Genomic DNA, 25,480 nt, shown 5'->3' on the forward strand with positions numbered 1-25,480 from the left:
ATACTTTCTCCATTCCAAAAAGCTTAAATCCTAGAAATTTTTAGATAGATTAGTATCACCTTGGTACCCCTATTTATTCAAGGTATTTTTCCCAAAAATAGTTATCACCTAGGTAATTTTCCACAATAATAGCTTGTACAGTCACATATATAATTAAGGAACCACATGCAGATACATAGATTAGTTGCCACCCTTGAGTTTAATTAGTGCTCTGAATTAATGTGGATGGATCCGTTACATGTTAGTCAGATAGAATGACACGGGAAAAATTTTCATTGTGTCAAGTTTTTTTTGGACCAAGGAAGTATATATGTTTTATAAGCTACATGGATGAGTATATAGAATTAACTAATCCCTTGTGCATTGTTACTTTCTCAATATACTGAAGTTCACCTTAATTTTCCTATCTATATATGTTCTATTTTCGGAAGTGCATTTTGTGTCGTGTAATGTTGTAGTCATGATAAACCTTGTTTATATATGTAAGTGGTCTTTGTATTTGTGATGTATGGAAAACTCACTAAAGCATCTGCTGTATATGTGTTAGTTAATACGTAAGTTTCAAGAAGTTGGGTATATAATCTCATGTAAATACTAGACATTCAGTTTTGAGTGAGACTGTTTACACTTGCATAAAAAAGGAAATGACTTACACACTACTTGCCTTTTGGAAGAAGACAGAGATAGAGAAAATAACATGGAGTATGGTATGAAAAAGCTTCAGCAAATTTACATGCAGCACTCAAATTCATTAACTGAATTAATTACATGGGATGACAAGTCCTAATATTGGAGTGTATATATTTGACTTGAATGTTCAGAGGATTTGGACCAATTCAGTTTCACTTGATATGCCTATGCGACGCATGAGGTCGAGAAGGCAAGGTGTATGAGATGGGTTTATCATGGAATTCTGTGTAAGTTTTGAGAAGACCCCCGCCCCCACTCACCCCAATTCTTTTTTGGCAAATTAGTGAGGATGTGCTTCTGTGGCTCACAGGGAAAAATGGGAATGCACTGCTATATATGGAGTTCAATTGATAGTTATGCCTTCCAAGCAAACTCACGAGGAGAAAAAACATCAATGGAATCATAGGAAGTTCAGTTCCTACGAGATACAACAATTCAATGATGATCCTGAAATTTATCATTGTGAGCTAACTATACGGTACAATAGATACAACAATTCTAGTTGGCGACGAGATATACTGGAATCATAATAATCTGGGACACATGAGAAGCGAGATATCAAGCAGACTCATAAAGGAGTTGAAGCATTACTACTACATCACAAACTGAACAAAGTTTGACATGGCATATGCGCAATTTAGAATCACTTGAGAATGCTCCAAACATTGCGGCAAAACTCATGCCGCACTTTCGAAAATAAAGCGAGAGCTGAAGCTAAAAAATATTGCGCACAAAGAGGACTCAAGGCACAACCGAAGAGCACACCAAATACCACGCCCTTTGGATAGCAGGATGGACCGACAATAGTTCTTGCCGATAAGTTCCATCATCAGATCGAAGAATACAACTGCGCAACTACATGAGGAAGTGATGGATCCAGCACTGTCACAGAGATACCACGCACTCGAAACAGATTATTGCACTCATCATACAGATCGAATTATCTAAGCAAACGGGGCGAATTAAAGGTGGAGGAGGAAGAGGAACCAATCAAAGCCTGAGGGAGAGGTCCAGCTCCTCGGCGCGCTCGACGCCGTAGCCGGAGTCCGACGGCCTCTTCTTGTTGCTCGGCGGGGCAGGCGCAGGAGCGGCATCATGAGCAGGAGCCTTCTGCTCGTCCATCCTTGTTGCACTCTTATTATGCTCAACGACGACGACTCCGGTGCCTTGGGGCCTGGCGGGGGCATCGCGAGCGGCCATAGCGGCGCCGTCCCGGGTGCCTGTGGCGGTGGCGGCTGCCCCGTGCGCGCGCAGGGCGGCGGCGATCTCCCTCCGGCGCTTGGCCAGGCTGCGCTCGTACTTGTGCGCGTTCTGGTGGCCGCCGAGAGCCTGCGAGCTGAAGAACTTGCGGTCGCAGTACATGCAGATGAAGTAGCCCGGCGGCTCTGGCGAGACCGAGGGGTGGAAGAGGGTGAGCTCAAGGTTGAGCTCCTTCTCCATTACACGGCCGGTAGTACTAGCACAGTCTAGGTGAAAGGGGTGTGTGTGTGTGTGTGAGAGAGAGAGAGAGAGAGAGTGCGCTAGAGACTAGAGAGAGAACTTAATTTGCAACAGCAATCATGTTTCTAAGCGAGTTTAAATACAGCTCCAAACTTGTGTTGCATTGTTCCGTGAGATGACAGATGAGGTTACTGGAGATCTCAGTACAGCGAGTGGATGGGGCTCGCGCACGTTTCCGTTTGGTAGGTATGTGGCAATAAGGAACGGAAGAAGGATCATCAGGTCAAGTTGCTTGCCGCTTGTGGCCCGGACCCCGGCCGCACCCGGAGTGCACAGGTTTGTTAGACCTTAGGGATCATTTAGTGCAGATAGGAGTGTGAAACTCTTGCGGGTTGAATCAAATTAGACTTAGAATTTGCTATGAGAGAGGGAGAGAGAGAGATGTAGGAGTGTCTGACCGTCGGCTTTGGAGGATGACGAGCCGTCCATGGCGTAATCGTCCCGGAGGGTGTCGTAGTAGTAGAAGCAGGGGAGTCCGGCGTGTCCGGCGTGGCGCAGAGATGGCAGTGGCGCTTTCCGTCGCTAGCAGCGCCCCCTCTCTAGATCGGCTTAGGGTTAGGATGTAGGTGGGGTTTGTGGCGGCTTAGGTGAACCGCATATCTTGTGCTCCGGACCCACCTCTCTTTTTATGACGCTGTGCGACGGGGCCCACCATTCATGGAGCGGTTGGGCACCCCGATCAGGGCGTGGATCCAAGGTCCCTATTGGCCGATCAATCTAACATTCTCCCCTTATCTCACCTTATGACTTAAACTTAACTTACTTACTTTATCTTGTTTCCATTCCATCACAAATCAATGCATAGAGCGTGCCTCATTGTCACGGTCAGCTACCATTACATTAAACAGCCACAATGCACCTCTCTGTTTTGAAACAGATTCTCAACTAGACCCTCATTGTCCAGGAATCATAGGATTTCCCCTAAAACTTATACCGGCTAAGTGTTCTATGAACACGCTGGGTGGTAAGCCTTTTGTAAGCAGATCTGCGAGCATCTTTTCTGTTTTTATATGCTTAAGACTAATTATATGATTCCGGACTTTATCTTTCACAATATAATACTTTATGTCAATGTGTTTGACAGCACCATTTGATTTATTGTTGTGAGCATAACATACTGCTGGATTATTATTGAAGTGTAATTTGAGTGGTTTATGTATGTCGTCTACCACTTTTAACCTGTGCATCAATTTCTTCAGCCAATTCACCTGCCCTGTGGCCTCATAACATGCTACAAACTCGGCATACATTATGGACGATGTAGTGACGGTTTGCTTTGAGCTTTTTCACGATATAGCTCCTCCTGCGAGAGTGAATATGTATCCTGACGTGGATTTTTTTGTCATCTCCCGCATAATCAGAATATGTATACCCCTCTATGTACAGGAAATCAGATCTTCTGTATGTTAGCATGAGACCCTTCGTACCTTGCAGGTAACGTAAAACTTTCTTTACTAATTTCCAATGTTCTATTCTTGGATTACTCTGATATCTGCCAAGTAACCCGGTAACAAATGCTAAGTCAGGGCGAGTATACACTTGAGCATACTGTAGACTTCCGACATCTGAACTATATGGAACCACTTTCATTTGATCGATCTCATATTGGTTTCTGGGATATTGAAATTCTCCATATCTGTCGCCCTTGACTATGAGAGCAGGTGAAGACTTATAATTTTGCATACTGTATTTCTTTAGAACTTTTTCTAAGTATGCCTTTTGTGACAATCCTAAAACCCCTTTTTCTCTATCCCGATGAATCTCTATTCCTAGAACGAACGAAGCTTCACCGAGATCCTTCATATCAAACTTCGAGGACACAAACTTCTTTGTTTTTAGTAGTAGATTAACATCACTGCTAGCGAGCAAGATGTCATCCACATACAAGACTAGGAAAATGTATTTCTCATTTTTGAACTTTGCGTAAATGCAATTGTCCTCTACATTTTATTGAAACTCAAACTTTCTTATTGTACTATCAAACTTCAAATACCACTGTCTTGAAGCTTGTTTTAATCCATAAATGGATTTCTTCAGGCGACATCCCATATGTTCTTTTTCTTCCACAACAAAACCTTTTGATTGTGCCATGTAAACATTTTCCTCCAGATCTCCATTTAGGAATGCCGTCTTTACATCCATCTGATGTAATTCTAAGTCGTAATGTGCTACAAACGCCATTACGATTCTAAAAGAATCCTTATATGAGACTGGAGAAAATGTCTCATTGTAATCTATGCCTTCTCTTTGCGTGAAACCTTTCGCTACAAGTCACGCTTTAAACCTTTCTATATTCCCTTTGGAGTCATGTTTAGTTTTATAAACCCATTTACATCCTACCGTCTTGGCTCTTTTAGAAATTGTTTCGAAGTCCCAAACACCATTGGTTTTCATTGATTTCATTTCATCTTCCTTGGCTTCATGCCATTTTGATGAGTGAGCGCTTCTCAAGGCTTCTTCAAATGAGGTGGGATCACCCTCCATTTAAAATTCTTCACATTCATAAACTTCGTAATCATCAGGAATGGCTGATCTCCTGACTCTTTGAGACCTTCTAGGGGCCTTGTTAGATGACGCTTGTTCTATATGAGGCTATTGTTGCTCTCCCTCATGTGTGACAACAGGTTCTAGGGGATCCTGAAGGACAGGTTTCGCATGTTTATTCATTGTTGCCGCAGGAGAACTAACAATAGGTGCTATTACTACAGTGCCTTGCACTGTTGGTATAGCAACAGGAGGTAGCATGAAGAATGGCTCTTGAACCATAGGAGTGGGCACGCATACCCGCTTCTCTTTGAAACTAATTTCTCACGCTACCATGCTCCCCTTGATCATATCATCCTACAAGAAAACAACATGTCTTATTTCTACAAACTTCGTTTGTCTGTCAGGACAATAGAAGCGATAATATTTTGACTTTTCTGGATAGCCAATGAAATGGCAACTGACTGTCTTGGAGTCTAGCTTCCCTATGTTTGGGTTAAAAACTTTTGCCTCAACTGGACAACCCACACATGTAAATAGTTAAGTGAGGGTTCCTTTCCTATCCACAACTCATATGGTGTTTTGGGCACCGACTTGCTTGGCACTCGATTAAGAATATGAATGGTGGTTTTTAACGCCTCCATCCATAAACTTATCGGTAGGGTAGATTAACTTATCATGCTTCTCACCATATCCATTAAGGTACGGTTGTGTCTTTCAGCTACTCCATTCTGCTGAGGCTCGCCCGGTATAGAATACTGGGCTACTATGCCATTTTCCTGTAAGAACCTTGCAAAGGGTCCAGGAACTTGGCCATATGGGGTGTGTTGACCGTAGTACTCTCCTCCACGGTTGGACCATACTACCTTAATCTTTAAGTTGTGCTGATTTTCTACTTCAGCCTTAAATATCTTAAATTTATCCAACGCTTCTGATCTTTCCTTAATTGGATAAATATAGCCAAAATGAGAATAATCATCTGTGAATGTTATAAATGAATCATAACCATCCACACTTTTCATAGGAAAAGAACCACAGATATCTGTGTGAACTATTTATAAAATTTATGCACTTCGTTTGGCATCTTTCTTTATTTTCTTAACATACTTTCCTTTTATACAATCTATGCATTGTTCTAAATCTGAAAATTCTAAAGGCGAAAGAATTGATTTCTTAATCAACCGCTCTATTCCCCCTCGAAATATGGCCTAAACGACAGTGCCATAAATTCGAAGATACATCATGCACTCTCTTCCGCTTATTTGTTACATTCATAGATGAGGAAGCATTCTCATTCTCAGTGCTCACATTATTCTCATTCTCATAAAGTAATAATAAATAAAGCTTGTCTTGTCGGAAGGCAAGACCAACACACTTATTATTAATCACAATCCGACATTTGCCATTACCAAAATGACAATCATATCGATCATCATTTAGTCGTGAGACACTTATCAAGTTTCTACGCAAAGGGGGTACATAAAGAATATCTGAAAGTTGTAGTCTAAAACCATCATCTAATTCTAGAGAGATATCTCCAATGGCTTCAACTTCAGCTTCAACTCCATTTGCAACTTTAATTCTTCTTTCTCCTCTTTGTAGGGTCCTTCTCGTACGGAATCCCTGTAATAAATTTACAACATGAACAGTCACACCTGAATCAATCCACCAAGTAGATTTTGCATAACTTAAATATAAGGATTCATCTATGAATGTAATGAAATCCTCACCTCTCTTCAGAAGGCTCTTCAGGAAGTCTGGACAATCCCTCTAGTAATGTCCATGCTTCTTGCACCATTTATACTGATCCTTTTCAACTTGAGCATTGTTGTTCTTCTGATGGTGGTCATTCTGGGGGGCTTTCCCTTGAGGTTTGGTATTCTTATTGAAGTTCTTCCTTTTGTTATCCTTCACAAGGTTAGCAGAATCACCTTGTGAGCTTTTTAGCCTTTCCTCTTCTTGAACATGCATTGCAATGAACTTCTCTATATCCCACTTATCGGGCTACATGTTGTAGTTCACAACAAAAGTTTCATATTCTTTGGCAAGGAAGGAAAAAACAAATGAATCAGGAACTCATCCTTGAGCCCCAAATCCATTGGCTTCAACTTTGAAGCCGTGTTGCTCATCTTTAGTATGTGCTCTCTAATATAGCCACCAGTGTATTTCTCATTGAACAATTTCTTGATCAAAGTACTAGCATAAGCCTTTGAAGAGCCAGTGAACTAACTCTCCACTTTCTTAAGATACTCTACGGCGGTATCACAATCTAGGATGGACCCCCTTATAGCATCTGAAATTGTGGACTTAGCCACCATCAAGCACTTGCGGTTTGAAATGTCCCATTTCTTGTGTTCAAGATCATATTTCATCCGCACTTCTGCATGATCTCGCTGCCGAGCAGTGAAATCAGCATCAGACTCATTTTACTCCTTCACCGGGTCCACTAGCCCAGTAAGATACGGGAGGTAAGCGCTAGGTCATTTTCAGACAGCGCAAGTGCTAGTTCATACTTCTCTCGCTATACCCTATAGTTGCCTCCTTCAAGGGGCGATATGTGCAAGATAAAAGCCATTGGGTTGAGTCCTGAAAAACACCATAAGAGATAGTGAAAAAATATGACATAATAATTGCATGCCTTAATTTAACGTTGGTCAAAATTAAAACATGCAACTTTCTTATACACTAATTCTACATCACCGTTGGGTAGAAATAGAATTAATGCACGGAAAACTTTTGAATGAACATTATAATATTGCTATTATCAACGTTGGTCAGAATTACTGCTCTTCAAATTAAATTTTCTCGTTGATTCGAATTTAATTGGAAGATAATAAACTTTAACATTGCAGCGGAAAACATTAAACATATTTGATGAATTTTACCCATAGGAAAATTCTCTTGCTAATTTTCATGAGCCTCTAATCATTTTCCAGAAAATCACATTTTATGGAAAAAAATAAAAAGAAAAACTAGGCTCAAACTCTTCACTGCTGCTCAGCCCAGCGGCAAAAACCAGCCCGGCCTACTCTACTCGCGCGCGCGCGGCGCCTTCCAGGCCACAACCTGGGCCTGGGCCAGCAAAGCCGTCCACCCGCGCACTCCCGTCTAGGCCAGATCCCAGTCTAATCATTCGCCACCATTGGATGGAGATCGACGGTAGGGCGATGATCTCGGCGGAACAAAACCGCGCGACCGGCGCTCTCCCCCGAACCCTAGCCTTATTTCGTCTCTCCCCTTTCTCTCTCTCAACGGCAGCCATTGACCGAGCGAGCGTAGAGAGCCCTCGAAGCAGAGAGAGAGAGAAGGTGGCACCGTCGCTGCCCCCCTCGTTGGCGCGCGCGCTCCCTAGCGGGTAAGCGTGCCATGTCGATCGGCCTAGCCGTGGCGCCCTAGCCATGGCACCCTAGCACGGCCGTAGTACACCGGTGTGGAGGCCCTTCCCGAGGTGATCCGGTGAGTGGAGGCCCTTCCCTGTCTGTCTTCGCGAGTTAGGGTTAGGGTTCGAGTTGTTCTCAAAACCGAGACCCCTTTTGTTGTTCTTTTCTTCACCCCAATTAGGGTTAGGGTTCGCATCGAATCCTTTGCTTAGATCCGAATCGGATCTCTCGCCACCTTCTAATTGCTGCTACCCCTACCAAATCTACGCCTAGATATCGGCTCCGATACCATTGTTAGACCTTAGGGATCATTTAGGTGCAGATAGGAGGGTGAAACTCTGACTGGTTGAATCAAATTAGACCTAGAACTTGCTACGGGAGAGGGAGACACACACACACACACACACACACACACAGAGAGAGAGAGAGAGAGAGAGAGAGAGAGAGAGAGAGAGAGAGAGAGAGAGAGAGAGAGAGAGAGAGATGTAGGAGCATCTGACCATCGGCTTTGGAGGATGACGAGCCGTCCATGGCGTAGTCGTCCTGGAGGGTGTCGGAGTAGTAGAAGCAGGGGAGTCCGCGCGTGTCGTAGACGTCAGGTATGGCGCAGAGGCGGCGGTGGCGCTTTCCGTCGCTGGCAGCGTCCTCTCTCTAGATCGGCTTAGGGTTAGGATGTAGGTGGGTTTTGTGGCGGCTCAGGTGAACCTCGCATCTTGTGCCCACCAACCATGTAACGGTTGGGCGGCCCTGATCAGGACGCGGATCCAAGGGCCCAATTAGCCGTTGGGCCAATTGGAAGAGATCAATCTAACAAGGTTCAGTCAGACAAAAACTTTAGGAAACTTGCATATCTTTCTCATGACACACACACACGCGCGCGCACACACACACACAGATATATATATATATATATATATATATATATATATATATATATATATATATATATATATATATATATATATATATATATATATATATCTATCTCAGATACATATGGGTCTCACAACGAATAAAGTGATAGGAAACTACAACCATTGTTCTTGGACACTACTTTTCAGATAACAAAGCAAGCTGATTTTATTTGTATTGTATATGACAGTACTTTCAGACAACAAGCAATTAACGTACACACGAATCCTCACCGCCGTTACGTTATACCGATCGAGATGCATGCGGCACAGAGTGGCAGACAAACTGACAAAACAAAGAACGGGATCACAGCGAATATGTATAAGATCCCAGATGCACGCTTTCATAAGCCATGTAGGTGCTGGTCCACCGCTATATCGTCACTTCTGGCTAGAGCAACCGGGTTGCGCTAGTGCTGGTCCGCAGCTAAGTCAGCACGCTTTCAGCCATATGTAGTCCCTAGCGATTCTTTCGGCCTTGTTTTCTTTTCGTTTTCGTTGCCCAACCTGCTCAATCCTGGCATCTCGCCTACGGATGGTTCAAGCTCGTAACTTGCTTTCTCCTTCTTAATTGAAATACACGTCGTGTTCTAGAAAAAAAAAGATCCCAGATGCAAGATAAGGTAAGGCGCGCCGGCCGGCCAGCCCCCACCATACCTCCCGGTGGGTAGCAACGACAAGGCGTTTCACTACAGCTTATGCCATGACTTGGAAACGAAACAAAAGAGAGGACATGAATGCGGTCGTCGCCGTCGCCTTCGCGCATCAACGGTGTGTGCTCCAGCTGGCAGCCCCGACCGGGGACCAGGTGGCGCTCTCGCCATCTCGCGGCCGGAGAGCATCGCCATTATTGTGTTAATTGTGTCAGGCCGCAGTCGGCCGTATATGGTGTCATTTGGTCCTACGGCGGGGCAGGGCAGGGATCGGTGTCGATCGATTATTTGCTCCTGCTGCATGCCGTGTAGAGCTAGAAGCTAGCTGCACGCAACTTGCCAACTTCCGGTTCCAGCCGGTGCATGGCAAGTTGTGGCTTAGGTGTGGGCAGTGCGCACTCACACTACGCTAGATTTGGATATCACAGTCGGCCTCATCACTGCCGGATTTGTGACAATCGGCAGTGATATACCTTCACTGTCAATTATGAGTTTGAAAATAAAAAAAATGATTGTGGCTAGGCTAAAACCGACAGTTAAGGACCACATCACTGCTAGTTTGTGGCTTGAACCGGCAGTGTTTTAACGGCCACTCATCACTGCCGGTTTAAGCCAAGAGCCGACAGTGATTGGGCTCTATCACTGTCGGTTCTAGCAAAAAACCGACGGTGATAAGCCTACAACATAAAAAGGCTGCAGCCGTCCTCTCCTTCCTCCTCTCTTCTATCCCGACAACAAGGCGCCCTTTTGGGTCATTTCCTCCATTGTTGCGGCTGCTCTTCACCATAAAGCTAGCGTTTGGATTTTGAAGAATGGCTTGATCTTTTTGCTTTAAGGTTAGTAACAAACATCCACCCATTTGAATTTATTGCTTAATTAGCTTCGTTTTGATGGCTACATTGCTTGATTCTCATTCTAGTTCTTTTTCCATTCTAGAGAGCACTTTTCCAATTGAACATTTGTGCAAGGCTCCAATCTTGGTGAATCCACATCATCCAAAAGGTTGGTGTCTATGAACACATTTAAATTCCTAGCTAATTATTCCATGGTGGTTAAGATCATCATTGTTAGTATGTGATGCTATAATTAGTTCTTAGAAGTAGAGTAGAATAGATGTTCTTCATTATTGTACAATAATTGTTTTTTACTATGGTTTTTAATTTACAGAGCTGGGGCTACCAATTTTAATTTTTTAATAATTAGTGTACAATAATATTTTCCAAAAATGATAGTTTCGAGCTACAATTGTTGTTCATGAAGCTCGATTTCTTATTAATTCTTTGTAATTACTATCTCAGTATTTTTTGTGCAGAGATGGATCGAGAGTGGATGTATCTGTCCCGAACGGACAAGCGGTACATGCATGGCGTCAACTAGTTTATCATTGATGCCAAAGCCCATGCTGGGAATGGGAACCCTGTCTTCTTCCCATGAATAGATTGCAAGAATCAAAGGAACTATTGTCAAATTGAGTCTATACGATCGCACTTGATTACCAGGGGTTCATGCCAAACTATACGATATAGACTATGTATGGTGAGGTTGGTGTGAATGTTCTACAGGAAAACGATGATGATATGGACATGTCTGACGTAGCCATCCACGATGCTAACGAGGAACCCGTTGTTAATACGGAACCTTTGGCCACAATGAATAATGTGTTTAGGAACACGCTAGCTGACGACACCGAGAATAACGATGGCATTTCTCAGCTGCTACGTAATGTAGAGACCGGATGTCTTATTGAAAGACAACTGAGAAAGCTAGAGAAAATAAGACAAGATGGCAAAACACCATTGTATAGGAATTGTCCAATAAGCAAACTGGAAGCCGACATCATGCTGTTAGAGTTCAAATCGACAAACAGAATGAGCGATAAAGGCTTCGATCAGTTGTTAGGTATAATAAGGAAAATGCTTCCAGAAAAAAACGAGTTGCCAGAAAAGACATACTTGGCCAAGCAAATGATCTGTCCCATTGGTCTCGAGGTTGAAAAAATACACGCATGTTCCAATGATTGCATATTATACCGTGGAGAAAAATACAAAGACTTGGACAAGTGCTCGAAGTGTGAAGCTCCACGGTACAGGAAAGGGCCATCAGATGAGGGAACCAAGACTAGAGGAGGTTCCGTAAAGGTTGTTTGCTATTTCCCTATAGCTCCCTAGTGCATAGGCTGTTTGCATGTGCAAAGTCAGCCAAGCTGTTGCACTGACATGACGAAGAGCGTAAGAAAGATACAATGATGAGGCACCCCGCCGATGGGCATGACTGGAGGACTATCAATACTATGTTCTATAAGGACATCGGTGGAGAGGTAAGACACCTCTGGTTTGCTTTGAGCACAGATGGGATGAATCCTTTCGACTAGGTTAGAAGCAATCATAGCACCTGGCCAATGACGCTCTGTATATACAACCTTCCACCTTGGGTCTGTATGAAGCGGTCGTACATCTAGATGCCACTACTGATCCAAGGGCCAAGACAACCTAGGAATGACATCGATGTGTTTCTGGAACCAGTGATCGATGAACTAGTGAAGATGTTTGAAAAGGGTGTGCTAGATGTTTGAGACAGGTACAAAAAGGAGCATGTCACAATCAAGGGAGTACTTATCGCTATAATCATCGACCTGCCAGGTCGAGGTTCGTTGTCCAGAGAGAAGACAAAAGGCTATACTAGATGTGTCGAGTGCTTGAACAACACCGATGCGGTAAATCTACCAAATAACTCAATGATAGTTTATATGGGACACTGTAGGTTCCTACCTAAGGATCACCCTTACTGCAAGAACATAAAAGATTTCAACAGTACTATTGAGAAACGCTTAGTTCCAAAATATCAAGATGGGCGTGCGATACTTCGAGAACTCAACAAACTGGAGGTTGTCCTTGGGAAGGGGGACAATGCAGTAGCAACACCTGATGGGAGTGTTTGGAAGAAAAAATTGGTTTTCTAGAAACTACCTTACTGACCACTTCTGAGTGTACGCCACTGTCTTGATCCCATGCACATCACTAAAAACATGTGCGCTAACACTATTAACACCTTGATGGACACTGGGGGACATCGAAGGATTCACTAGCCACACGCGTGGACATGCAACACTTGGGAATCAGGAAGGAGTTGCATCCCGTGGAGCTAGAGAATGGCTAGTTCGAACTTCTGGTACGTCATGGACATTGAAGAAGGAAGAAAAGCGTGCACTTATTTCTTTCTTCAATGAACTCAACATCCCGATGGGCTACTGTGCGAAGCCGAAGAGGCTAGTGAACATAAGAGAACTCAAGTTCAACTATGGCCCTATGAAGGCCCATGACTATCATGTCATTATGACTCAGCTACTCCCTGTTGCTCTGCGTGGTATCCTCCCTCCAAAGGTCCCTGCCCCAATCATAAAGCTTTGGTCGTTGTTCAACGCGATCTCAAAAAAGGTCATTGATGTGTCCACGCTAGAGCAGCTACAGCAGGACATAGCCAAAACTCTCGTTAGGCTTGAGATGCATTTCTTGCCGACTTACTTTGATATGTCATTGCATCTGCTCATTCATCTTGTTCACCAAATTAGAGCCCTTGGCCCAATATACCTGCATTAGATGTTCCCTTTCAAAAGATTGATGAAAGTTTTTAGGAGGTATGTTAGGAACAGATTTAGGCCAGAAGGGGGCATGGTTGAAGGATGGTCAATGGAGGAGGCCATTGAGTTCTGCACATATTATCTGGACATCAAAAGGGTTGGAGTTCTAGAATCTCATCACGAGGGAAGACTACGTGGCAAAGGAACGATCGGAGAGAGATCTATTATAGTAGCAGACCCTATTTCTTCTAGACAGGCACAGTTCGTTGTTCTCCAGCAAGCCAAGGGTGTGATGCCATACATTGACGAGCATAGGCAATCACTGCAAACTCTGTATCTGAGCAGGTCATAGGCTTGGCTAGATAAAAAACATAAGGAGGAATTTGTCAACTAGTTGCGACGTCACTTGCTTGGAATAAAGTTGGGTAATCAACTAGATGCCTTAGCCATGGGACCTTCGAGTACATATCTTAAGTACAAAGGGTATGAGATCAATGGATTCACATTTTACACAAAAAAGCGAGATGGAAAGAGCACATACCAAAATTGTGGTGTTCGTTTTGATGCGCACGATAAAACAGCAACGTGCAGGCGACATAATATGGTTTCATAGAGGAGATATGAAAGCTAGCCTACGGTCCGTTGAAGGTAGCTCTTTTTCGCTGCTAGTGGGTCTGGCTTGAGGAAATCAACACTGACAGCGAAGGGTTCACTACCGTTGATCTCACTAAGACCGCATACACAGATGACCCCTTCTTGTTTGCAAGAGATGTTATGCAAGTCTTCTATGCAAGGGACAACAAGACAAAAGGAAGGCTAAAAGTAGTCCTAGAAGGGAAAAGGAAGATTGTCGGTGTCGATGGAGTGACTGACAAAGAAGACTACTTGGTCTATGAGGAAATGTCTCCTTTTGGGATGAACATACTCCTACCTATCCTTCAAGAGGGTGACGAACCTGCTTACGTACGACTTGATCACAATGAGGCCCTCATTGTTGATGCACCTAAAGATAGTTAGATTATTGTTAACTATGTAATCATTATGCAGATGTTGTATCAATAATTTGCACTGAATATCTAATTTATATTTTGTGCGCATCTCTATAATTTAATTATTGACTATGTAATCAAATATTAAGATGATGTTCACAAACACTATTATTTGATAATTATAAACCATTAATTAATTATCATAGAATTAAATAATCAAGATATAAATTTTTGTGTTATTTTACAATATAAACTAACTGCATTATTTCTATTAATAAATAAATAAAGAAAAGCAAACTAACCGAATTCCCTATCCTAGCTCAGCGGTTAAGGTTGTGCACTCTGTACTCTAAGACCCGCGCTCGAATCCCAGGTGTGCCAAACTTTTTTGATTTTGCATTTATTATTTAGTAGTGCATTATGATGGGATAAAAGAAAAAGAACAACTAATTCTAACGTAATCCCTATTCTAGCGTAGTGGTTAAGGCTCCAAACTAAGAACCCTAAGACCTGGGTTCGAATCCTAGGCTTGGAATTTTTTTTATATTTTTTTATAAAAGGCTGCAAGATAGTGATTGTTTAATATTTTTTTACTAAAAGGCTGCGATGGCGGGTAGGGCCATTCACTGCCGGTTTTGGTTTTGAAACCGATAGTGATAGCACTGCGATGGCAGGCTCCAAACCGACAGTCATTTTTTTATATTTTTTTACTAAAAGGCTGCGATGGCGGTAGGGCCCTTCACTGCCGGTTTTGGTTTTAAAACCGATAGTGATAGGTTCTATCATAGTTGGTTGCTCGAACCAACACAAAAGGCCCCATTCATTGTCGGTTTTTAAACTAAAACCAACAGTGATGTGTAGATGCTCCTCACATGCTAGCCCCCTCTAAAATGGCCCTTGGCCAGGAGCTAGCCTCTCCATGTATGTTGGTTTTAGCCAGGCCTTTTCAGCCATGATATAATATTTTTCTCTCACAACAAACCACATATATTGTTATGCGTCGTAGTCCACCAAAATGGTGCACACAAGAGGAACTAGAAGAATGCTACTAAAGATAGAGCAATGCCGAAGATTGGAGATGCCACGAGGTTTACAGAGCCATCTGCTGCGGTGCACATCTGGAAAAAGGCCATGTACAGACAAGACGGATTCATCGATGCCACCTTATCATCTCTAACCGATATAGCTCATAGACCACCTTGGTGATGCTGTTTACCCCTAGTTGGTGCTAGAAGAATGCTACTAAAGTGGTTACATTATAATGTGTTGATACACATTGATTGTAACATTGACCTATACGCAAATAGGTCTTTGTTATTGTATATGTAATTTTAGTGTAAGGTCTTTGTTATCGTATATGTAATTTATTTCTAATATTTTTGTTATTTTTTGATGTATTTCATTACTATCTAAATAAATATATTATTGTTGTTAAAACTTTCCCACTATACTATCTAAATAAATATATCCTTTACATATATGCGCCTTCATTGTTAGTTTTACTTACAAACTAACAGTGATATTAACTTTCACTATCGTTCTATTTAAAAACCGGCAGTGATATTGACTTTCACTATTGGTTCTACTAAAAAACTGGCAGTGATGTCCATGCCCCTATATAAAACAAACCACCACCACATATATTGATCCCACCCACCCACGAACTCTCATAGTCTCATTTCTCATGTTTCACTCTCACTTCTCAAGAAATCCACTCTCTCTACGTAATTTGGTCATAGCTCCTGCATTTTTCAATGGTATTGATATGTTGTCTTCTCCAATATTCTATCTATATTCATTTGATCTATATTTGTATTCATGTTTGTTTGCATTCTACATTTATATATATTCTTATTACTTGCATTCGATCTATATTTAATTATGTTGCCACATTTTACTTAGAAGAATTTTTTGTACATGTACTTTATGTTCATATTTTTTTGGTATTTTATCGATCAGGTGGTATGAACAACGGACCTCCCCCAAAACAAGAACCAGATTTCCACCCCTGGCGATGAGCCATTCGCCCCTAATGTGGCCATTCCACGGTTCCTTATTCCAGCTATTGTATGAAATATTTTTCAACATCTTTTATTTTTTTATGCTAACAAATAAGTGTAATTAGTTTAATATCATTGTTGCATACATATATGTCATAGGCTATATCCCTAATAGATTGGCTATGAACAACACTTAGCTAGTTCTTTATCTCGGATATCGTCAAGAACACGGCATCTAATGCAAGTGGTCGGCTTTGGACGTGTGAACTCAGTTTTTCCATCCCTTTGAGGGGTGCAAATCATCGGAACCATATCCACGAGACGGGAAGACAGAGCCCAGACGTGATAAGCGCCCAATTTAGTGCCATGCACATCTGTTTAATTTGTACGGCTTTGTGTGTTTAATTATTGTCATGCATGTAATTATTGTAATATTTGTTGGGCAACTAGAAATATACATTCTGGTGTTGTATTAGTCTTAAAATTATTCTTAGGCTTGCATGTGACACAGGTGAAGGAAACACCAAGTTTGGGATTTTCGGAGATGGTTTGCTATTTTATGAGGTTTAATTGAATTTCCACGCGACGACAACCGATTTATTATAGGTTGAACTGAGTCTACCCACGAAAAGATCTAGAATGGTGCCAAACTTTAACATAGGCTCTAATGTGTCCTAGGGATAAGAATTTTATGGAGGTCGATGAAAAAATCTATTGGGTCCAAGATGTAATTCACCCTCTTTTGTCTCATTCAGTACAGAGAAAAATATATTAATAAAAAAATGATCAGAAAAACCTCAGATCTTGTTTGGAGCCTTAATTTGGGTATACATGCTTGCCAAAAAATTTTCAAGTCATTTTGACATAAATAGAGTATACATTCTTCATAGAGGTACATGAGCCATTTCATCGAACCATGACTATACACATAGGTTATCAAGGTTTCTGTGGTTCATACACATTCTGGTGTTGTATTGGTCTCAAACTTTTTGTTAGGCTTGCAAGTGCCACATGTGAAGGAAACACCTAGTTTGGGACTTTTCGGAGATGGTTTGCTACTTTTTAAGGTTTAATTGAATTTTCACATGACGACACCGTTTTATTATAAGTTGAACTGAGTCTAATAATAAAAAGATCCGGAATGGTGCTAAACTTTTACATAGGCTCTAATATGCCCTAGGGATAAGAATTTTGTTGAGGTCGATGAAAAAATCTATTGGGTCCAAGATGAAATTCACCCTCTTTTGTGTCATTCAGCACAAAGAAAAATATAATAAATAAAAAATCTGATCAGAAAAACCTAAGATCCTATGTGGGGTCTTAATTTGGGTGTACATGCTTGCCAAAAAAATTTCACACCATTTTGACATAGGAATACACATGCTTCAATTTATTCAGTATATAAAAGAAAATTTTTAATATATATAAACATGATAAGACGAAACCGACAGTGATGCTGGTTATCACTGTTGGTTTATTTTTAAAAACCAGCAGTGATATATAAAAATTAAAAAAAATTATGGCAGCCCTCGGGTTTGAGCTCGGATCTCGGGCTGTAGAGTTCTGAGACTTAACTGCTGCGCTAGTATAGGATGTGTGCTAAGGGTAATTTATTTTTTCTTTTTGACGTTTAGACCACTTAATAAATTATAAAATTAGACAAAAAAAATTGGGCCACCTGGGATTCGAACACGGGTCTCGGGGGCTAAGCTCTGGGGTCTTAACCGTTGAGCCAGTCGGAGATATTCGAAAGAAATGGAAAAGTTATCCTACTTAACCCCTAAACTTGCTACACACACATCACTGCCGGTTTTAATGGCATGGGCTTGTGTGGCTGCTATGCATTCACAGTCACCACTGTTTATGCTGGGGCAATGGATAAGATTTGACTCGTTGAATCGCGACTTGTCTTGCTTAGTCGTCTGATAAATCGCACATCAGACCCCAGCTTGCATTTGGTCATTCACCATGCACGCTTATATTCTCTAGTCTCTAGATATATGTTACGTAAAAAGAATTAAGGTAGTAGTATATAAGATATAAAACGAAAAAAAGAGCGAAGGATCACCCAGAACACAAAAGTAACTGGATAAAATGATTTCACATAGTATCATGAAACAAAAAAGATTGCATAATTTTGAATTCGTAATTTCCCTCTTGTGGCTTACTGCTTACATGGAACTACAAAAGCATATATATACTATATATATTCTTTGTATGGGTGCATTTTTTCTACTCTTACGTGTACATACTCATTTATCAGTTTGATTATGTTGATATACTCATTTTATGATACTCCAAGTCATACTATGTGAAATTTTTTCAACACAACCCATATTTTTTAATATGTTATTCTAATACTATGACAGTAGTATACAAAATAAGTATAACTATATACTCAATGCATACTTGATATACATACTACCATAGATGGTCTAGTATGATCATATACTTCGTCAACGTACACTTTGCCATATACATCTTAAATCTAAAGATCTACACATGGGAGTAGGAGTAACTACTCCCCTAAGAGTAGAAATAATTTTCTTCTCTGTATTCACACAAATATGAGTAATCTAGGCAATCAACACCAAAACTCCAGGGAGCATGTCATACTTTTTCATACATGTCCATTTTTCCTTGACACTCTGCCAATTCAATTCGATTGATATTGCAACGCTTTGTCCATGGAGATAAGTACATGGGTGTAGAAGCATTTCAATTTACTCTTAAATCACTAGACAGAACCCCGGGGGAGAGAGAGAGAGAGAGAGATGTAGGAGCATCTGACCATCGGCTTTGGAGGATGACGAGCCGTCCATGGCGTAGTCGTCCTGGAGGGTGTCGGAGTAGTAGAAGCAGGGGAGTCCGCGCGTGTCGTAGACGTCAGGTATGGCGCAGAGGCGGCGGTGGCGCTTTCCGTCGCTGGCAGCGTCCTCTCTCTAGATCGGCTTAGGGTTAGGATGTAGGTGGGTTTTGTGGCGGCTCAGGTGAACCTCGCATCTTGTGCCCACCAACCATGTAACGGTTGGGCGGCCCTGATCAGGACGCGGATCCAAGGGCCCAATTAGCCGTTGGGCCAATTGGAAGAGATCAATCTAACAAGGTTCAGTCAGACAAAAACTTTAGGAAACTTGCATATCTTTCTCATGACACACACACACGCGCGCGCACACACACACACAGATATATATATATATATATATATATATATATATATATATATATATATATATATATATATATATATATATATATATATATATATATATCTATCTCAGATACATATGGGTCTCACAACGAATAAAGTGATAGGAAACTACAACCATTGTTCTTGGACACTACTTTTCAGATAACAAAGCAAGCTGATTTTATTTGTATTGTATATGACAGTACTTTCAGACAACAAGCAATTAACGTACACACGAATCCTCACCGCCGTTACGTTATACCGATCGAGATGCATGCGGCACAGAGTGGCAGACAAACTGACAAAACAAAGAACGGGATCACAGCGAATATGTATAAGATCCCAGATGCACGCTTTCATAAGCCATGTAGGTGCTGGTCCACCGCTATATCGTCACTTCTGGCTAGAGCAACCGGGTTGCGCTAGTGCTGGTCCGCAGCTAAGTCAGCACGCTTTCAGCCATATGTAGTCCCTAGCGATTCTTTCGGCCTTGTTTTCTTTTCGTTTTCGTTGCCCAACCTGCTCAATCCTGGCATCTCGCCTACGGATGGTTCAAGCTCGTAACTTGCTTTCTCCTTCTTAATTGAAATACACGTCGTGTTCTAGAAAAAAAAAGATCCCAGATGCAAGATAAGGTAAGGCGCGCCGGCCGGCCAGCCCCCACCATACCTCCCGGTGGGTAGCAACGACAAGGCGTTTCACTACAGCTTATGCCATGACTTGGAAACGAAACAAAAGAGAGGACATGAATGCGGTCGTCGCCGTCGCCTTCGCGCATCAACGGTGTGTGCTCCAGCTGGCAGCCCCGACCGGGGACCAGGTGGCGCTCTCGCCATCTCGCGGCCGGAGAGCATCGCCATTATTGTGTTAATTGTGTCAGGCCGCAGTCGGCCGTATATGGTGTCATTTGGTCCTACGGCGGGGCAGGGCAGGGATCGGTGTCGATCGATTATTTGCTCCTGCTGCATGCCGTGTAGAGCTAGAAGCTAGCTGCACGCAACTTGCCAACTTCCGGTTCCAGCCGGTGCATGGCAAGTTGTGGCTTAGGTGTGGGCAGTGCGCACTCACACTACGCTAGATTTGGATATCACAGTCGGCCTCATCACTGCCGGATTTGTGACAATCGGCAGTGATATACCTTCACTGTCAATTATGAGTTTGAAAATAAAAAAAATGATTGTGGCTAGGCTAAAACCGACAGTTAAGGACCACATCACTGCTAGTTTGTGGCTTGAACCGGCAGTGTTTTAACGGCCACTCATCACTGCCGGTTTAAGCCAAGAGCCGACAGTGATTGGGCTCTATCACTGTCGGTTCTAGCAAAAAACCGACGGTGATAAGCCTACAACATAAAAAGGCTGCAGCCGTCCTCTCCTTCCTCCTCTCTTCTATCCCGACAACAAGGCGCCCTTTTGGGTCATTTCCTCCATTGTTGCGGCTGCTCTTCACCATAAAGCTAGCGTTTGGATTTTGAAGAATGGCTTGATCTTTTTGCTTTAAGGTTAGTAACAAACATCCACCCATTTGAATTTATTGCTTAATTAGCTTCGTTTTGATGGCTACATTGCTTGATTCTCATTCTAGTTCTTTTTCCATTCTAGAGAGCACTTTTCCAATTGAACATTTGTGCAAGGCTCCAATCTTGGTGAATCCACATCATCCAAAAGGTTGGTGTCTATGAACACATTTAAATTCCTAGCTAATTATTCCATGGTGGTTAAGATCATCATTGTTAGTATGTGATGCTATAATTAGTTCTTAGAAGTAGAGTAGAATAGATGTTCTTCATTATTGTACAATAATTGTTTTTTACTATGGTTTTTAATTTACAGAGCTGGGGCTACCAATTTTAATTTTTTAATAATTAGTGTACAATAATATTTTCCAAAAATGATAGTTTCGAGCTACAATTGTTGTTCATGAAGCTCGATTTCTTATTAATTCTTTGTAATTACTATCTCAGTATTTTTTGTGCAGAGATGGATCGAGAGTGGATGTATCTGTCCCGAACGGACAAGCGGTACATGCATGGCGTCAACTAGTTTATCATTGATGCCAAAGCCCATGCTGGGAATGGGAACCCTGTCTTCTTCCCATGAATAGATTGCAAGAATCAAAGGAACTATTGTCAAATTGAGTCTATACGATCGCACTTGATTACCAGGGGTTCATGCCAAACTATACGATATAGACTATGTATGGTGAGGTTGGTGTGAATGTTCTACAGGAAAACGATGATGATATGGACATGTCTGACGTAGCCATCCACGATGCTAACGAGGAACCCGTTGTTAATACGGAACCTTTGGCCACAATGAATAATGTGTTTAGGAACACGCTAGCTGACGACACCGAGAATAACGATGGCATTTCTCAGCTGCTACGTAATGTAGAGACCGGATGTCTTATTGAAAGACAACTGAGAAAGCTAGAGAAAATAAGACAAGATGGCAAAACACCATTGTATAGGAATTGTCCAATAAGCAAACTGGAAGCCGACATCATGCTGTTAGAGTTCAAATCGACAAACAGAATGAGCGATAAAGGCTTCGATCAGTTGTTAGGTATAATAAGGAAAATGCTTCCAGAAAAAAACGAGTTGCCAGAAAAGACATACTTGGCCAAGCAAATGATCTGTCCCATTGGTCTCGAGGTTGAAAAAATACACGCATGTTCCAATGATTGCATATTATACCGTGGAGAAAAATACAAAGACTTGGACAAGTGCTCGAAGTGTGAAGCTCCACGGTACAGGAAAGGGCCATCAGATGAGGGAACCAAGACTAGAGGAGGTTCCGTAAAGGTTGTTTGCTATTTCCCTATAGCTCCCTAGTGCATAGGCTGTTTGCATGTGCAAAGTCAGCCAAGCTGTTGCACTGACATGACGAAGAGCGTAAGAAAGATACAATGATGAGGCACCCCGCCGATGGGCATGACTGGAGGACTATCAATACTATGTTCTATAAGGACATCGGTGGAGAGGTAAGACACCTCTGGTTTGCTTTGAGCACAGATGGGATGAATCCTTTCGACTAGGTTAGAAGCAATCATAGCACCTGGCCAATGACGCTCTGTATATACAACCTTCCACCTTGGGTCTGTATGAAGCGGTCGTACATCTAGATGCCACTACTGATCCAAGGGCCAAGACAACCTAGGAATGACATCGATGTGTTTCTGGAACCAGTGATCGATGAACTAGTGAAGATGTTTGAAAAGGGTGTGCTAGATGTTTGAGACAGGTACAAAAAGGAGCATGTCACAATCAAGGGAGTACTTATCGCTATAATCATCGACCTGCCAGGTCGAGGTTCGTTGTCCAGAGAGAAGACAAAAGGCTATACTAGATGTGTCGAGTGCTTGAACAACACCGATGCGGTAAATCTACCAAATAACTCAATGATAGTTTATATGGGACACTGTAGGTTCCTACCTAAGGATCACCCTTACTGCAAGAACATAAAAGATTTCAACAGTACTATTGAGAAACGCTTAGTTCCAAAATATCAAGATGGGCGTGCGATACTTCGAGAACTCAACAAACTGGAGGTTGTCCTTGGGAAGGGGGACAATGCAGTAGCAACACCTGATGGGAGTGTTTGGAAGAAAAAATTGGTTTTCTAGAAACTACCTTACTGACCACTTCTGAGTGTACGCCACTGTCTTGATCCCATGCACATCACTAAAAACATGTGCGCTAACACTATTAACACCTTGATGGACACTGGGGGACATCGAAGGATTCACTAGCCACACGCGTGGACATGCAACACTTGGGAATCAGGAAGGAGTTGCATCCCGTGGAGCTAGAGAATGGCTAGTTCGAACTTCTGGTACGTCATGGACATTGAAGAAGGAAGAAAAGCGTGCACTTATTTCTTTCTTCAATGAACTCAACATCCCGATGGGCTACTGTGCGAAGCCGAAGAGGCTAGTGAACATAAGAGAACTCAAGTTCAACTATGGCCCTATGAAGGCCCATGACTATCATGTCATTATGACTCAGCTACTCCCTGTTGCTCTGCGTGGTATCCTCCCTCCAAAGGTCCCTGCCCCAATCATAAAGCTTTGGTCGTTGTTCAACGCGATCTCAAAAAAGGTCATTGATGTGTCCACGCTAGAGCAGCTACAGCAGGACATAGCCAAAACTCTCGTTAGGCTTGAGATGCATTTCTTGCCGACTTACTTTGATATGTCATTGCATCTGCTCATTCATCTTGTTCACCAAATTAGAGCCCTTGGCCCAATATACCTGCATTAGATGTTCCCTTTCAAAAGATTGATGAAAGTTTTTAGGAGGTATGTTAGGAACAGATTTAGGCCAGAAGGGGGCATGGTTGAAGGATGGTCAATGGAGGAGGCCATTGAGTTCTGCACATATTATCTGGACATCAAAAGGGTTGGAGTTCTAGAATCTCATCACGAGGGAAGACTACGTGGCAAAGGAACGATCGGAGAGAGATCTATTATAGTAGCAGACCCTATTTCTTCTAGACAGGCACAGTTCGTTGTTCTCCAGCAAGCCAAGGGTGTGATGCCATACATTGACGAGCATAGGCAATCACTGCAAACTCTGTATCTGAGCAGGTCATAGGCTTGGCTAGATAAAAAACATAAGGAGGAATTTGTCAACTAGTTGCGACGTCACTTGCTTGGAATAAAGTTGGGTAATCAACTAGATGCCTTAGCCATGGGACCTTCGAGTACATATCTTAAGTACAAAGGGTATGAGATCAATGGATTCACATTTTACACAAAAAAGCGAGATGGAAAGAGCACATACCAAAATTGTGGTGTTCGTTTTGATGCGCACGATAAAACAGCAACGTGCAGGCGACATAATATGGTTTCATAGAGGAGATATGAAAGCTAGCCTACGGTCCGTTGAAGGTAGCTCTTTTTCGCTGCTAGTGGGTCTGGCTTGAGGAAATCAACACTGACAGCGAAGGGTTCACTACCGTTGATCTCACTAAGACCGCATACACAGATGACCCCTTCTTGTTTGCAAGAGATGTTATGCAAGTCTTCTATGCAAGGGACAACAAGACAAAAGGAAGGCTAAAAGTAGTCCTAGAAGGGAAAAGGAAGATTGTCGGTGTCGATGGAGTGACTGACAAAGAAGACTACTTGGTCTATGAGGAAATGTCTCCTTTTGGGATGAACATACTCCTACCTATCCTTCAAGAGGGTGACGAACCTGCTTACGTACGACTTGATCACAATGAGGCCCTCATTGTTGATGCACCTAAAGATAGTTAGATTATTGTTAACTATGTAATCATTATGCAGATGTTGTATCAATAATTTGCACTGAATATCTAATTTATATTTTGTGCGCATCTCTATAATTTAATTATTGACTATGTAATCAAATATTAAGATGATGTTCACAAACACTATTATTTGATAATTATAAACCATTAATTAATTATCATAGAATTAAATAATCAAGATATAAATTTTTGTGTTATTTTACAATATAAACTAACTGCATTATTTCTATTAATAAATAAATAAAGAAAAGCAAACTAACCGAATTCCCTATCCTAGCTCAGCGGTTAAGGTTGTGCACTCTGTACTCTAAGACCCGCGCTCGAATCCCAGGTGTGCCAAACTTTTTTGATTTTGCATTTATTATTTAGTAGTGCATTATGATGGGATAAAAGAAAAAGAACAACTAATTCTAACGTAATCCCTATTCTAGCGTAGTGGTTAAGGCTCCAAACTAAGAACCCTAAGACCTGGGTTCGAATCCTAGGCTTGGAATTTTTTTTATATTTTTTTATAAAAGGCTGCAAGATAGTGATTGTTTAATATTTTTTTACTAAAAGGCTGCGATGGCGGTAGGGCCATTCACTGCCGGTTTTGGTTTTGAAACCGATAGTGATAGCACTGCGATGGCAGGCTCCAAACCGACAGTCATTTTTTTATATTTTTTTACTAAAAGGCTGCGATGGCGGTAGGGCCCTTCACTGCCGGTTTTGGTTTTAAAACCGATAGTGATAGGTTCTATCATAGTTGGTTGCTCGAACCAACACAAAAGGCCCCATTCATTGTCGGTTTTTAAACTAAAACCAACAGTGATGTGTAGATGCTCCTCACATGC

General features: G+C 41.9%; 1 protein-coding gene across 1 annotated transcript; it reads right to left on the bottom strand.

Annotated features, from left to right (window-relative positions):
• Positions 1-1,485: 1,485 nt before the first annotated feature.
• LOC136546278 (zinc finger protein 4-like) lies at positions 1,486-2,250 on the bottom strand. The gene has a single exon (XM_066538250.1). The coding sequence runs from the start codon at positions 2,128-2,130 to the stop codon at positions 1,681-1,683; it is 450 nt and encodes a 149-aa protein (XP_066394347.1). The 5' UTR covers positions 2,131-2,250; the 3' UTR covers positions 1,486-1,680.
• Positions 2,251-25,480: the final 23,230 nt, after the last annotated feature.

Source organism: Miscanthus floridulus, chromosome 3, assembly GCF_019320115.1.
Source record: "Miscanthus floridulus cultivar M001 chromosome 3, ASM1932011v1, whole genome shotgun sequence".
Lineage (NCBI taxonomy): Eukaryota > Viridiplantae > Streptophyta > Magnoliopsida > Poales > Poaceae > Miscanthus > Miscanthus floridulus.

What these genes read in the sequence shown, in the direction of transcription:
- LOC136546278 (XM_066538250.1), bottom strand. Translation starts at nt 2,130, where the DNA reads ATGGAGAAGGAGCTCAACCTTGAGCTCACCCTCTTCCACCCCTCGGTC.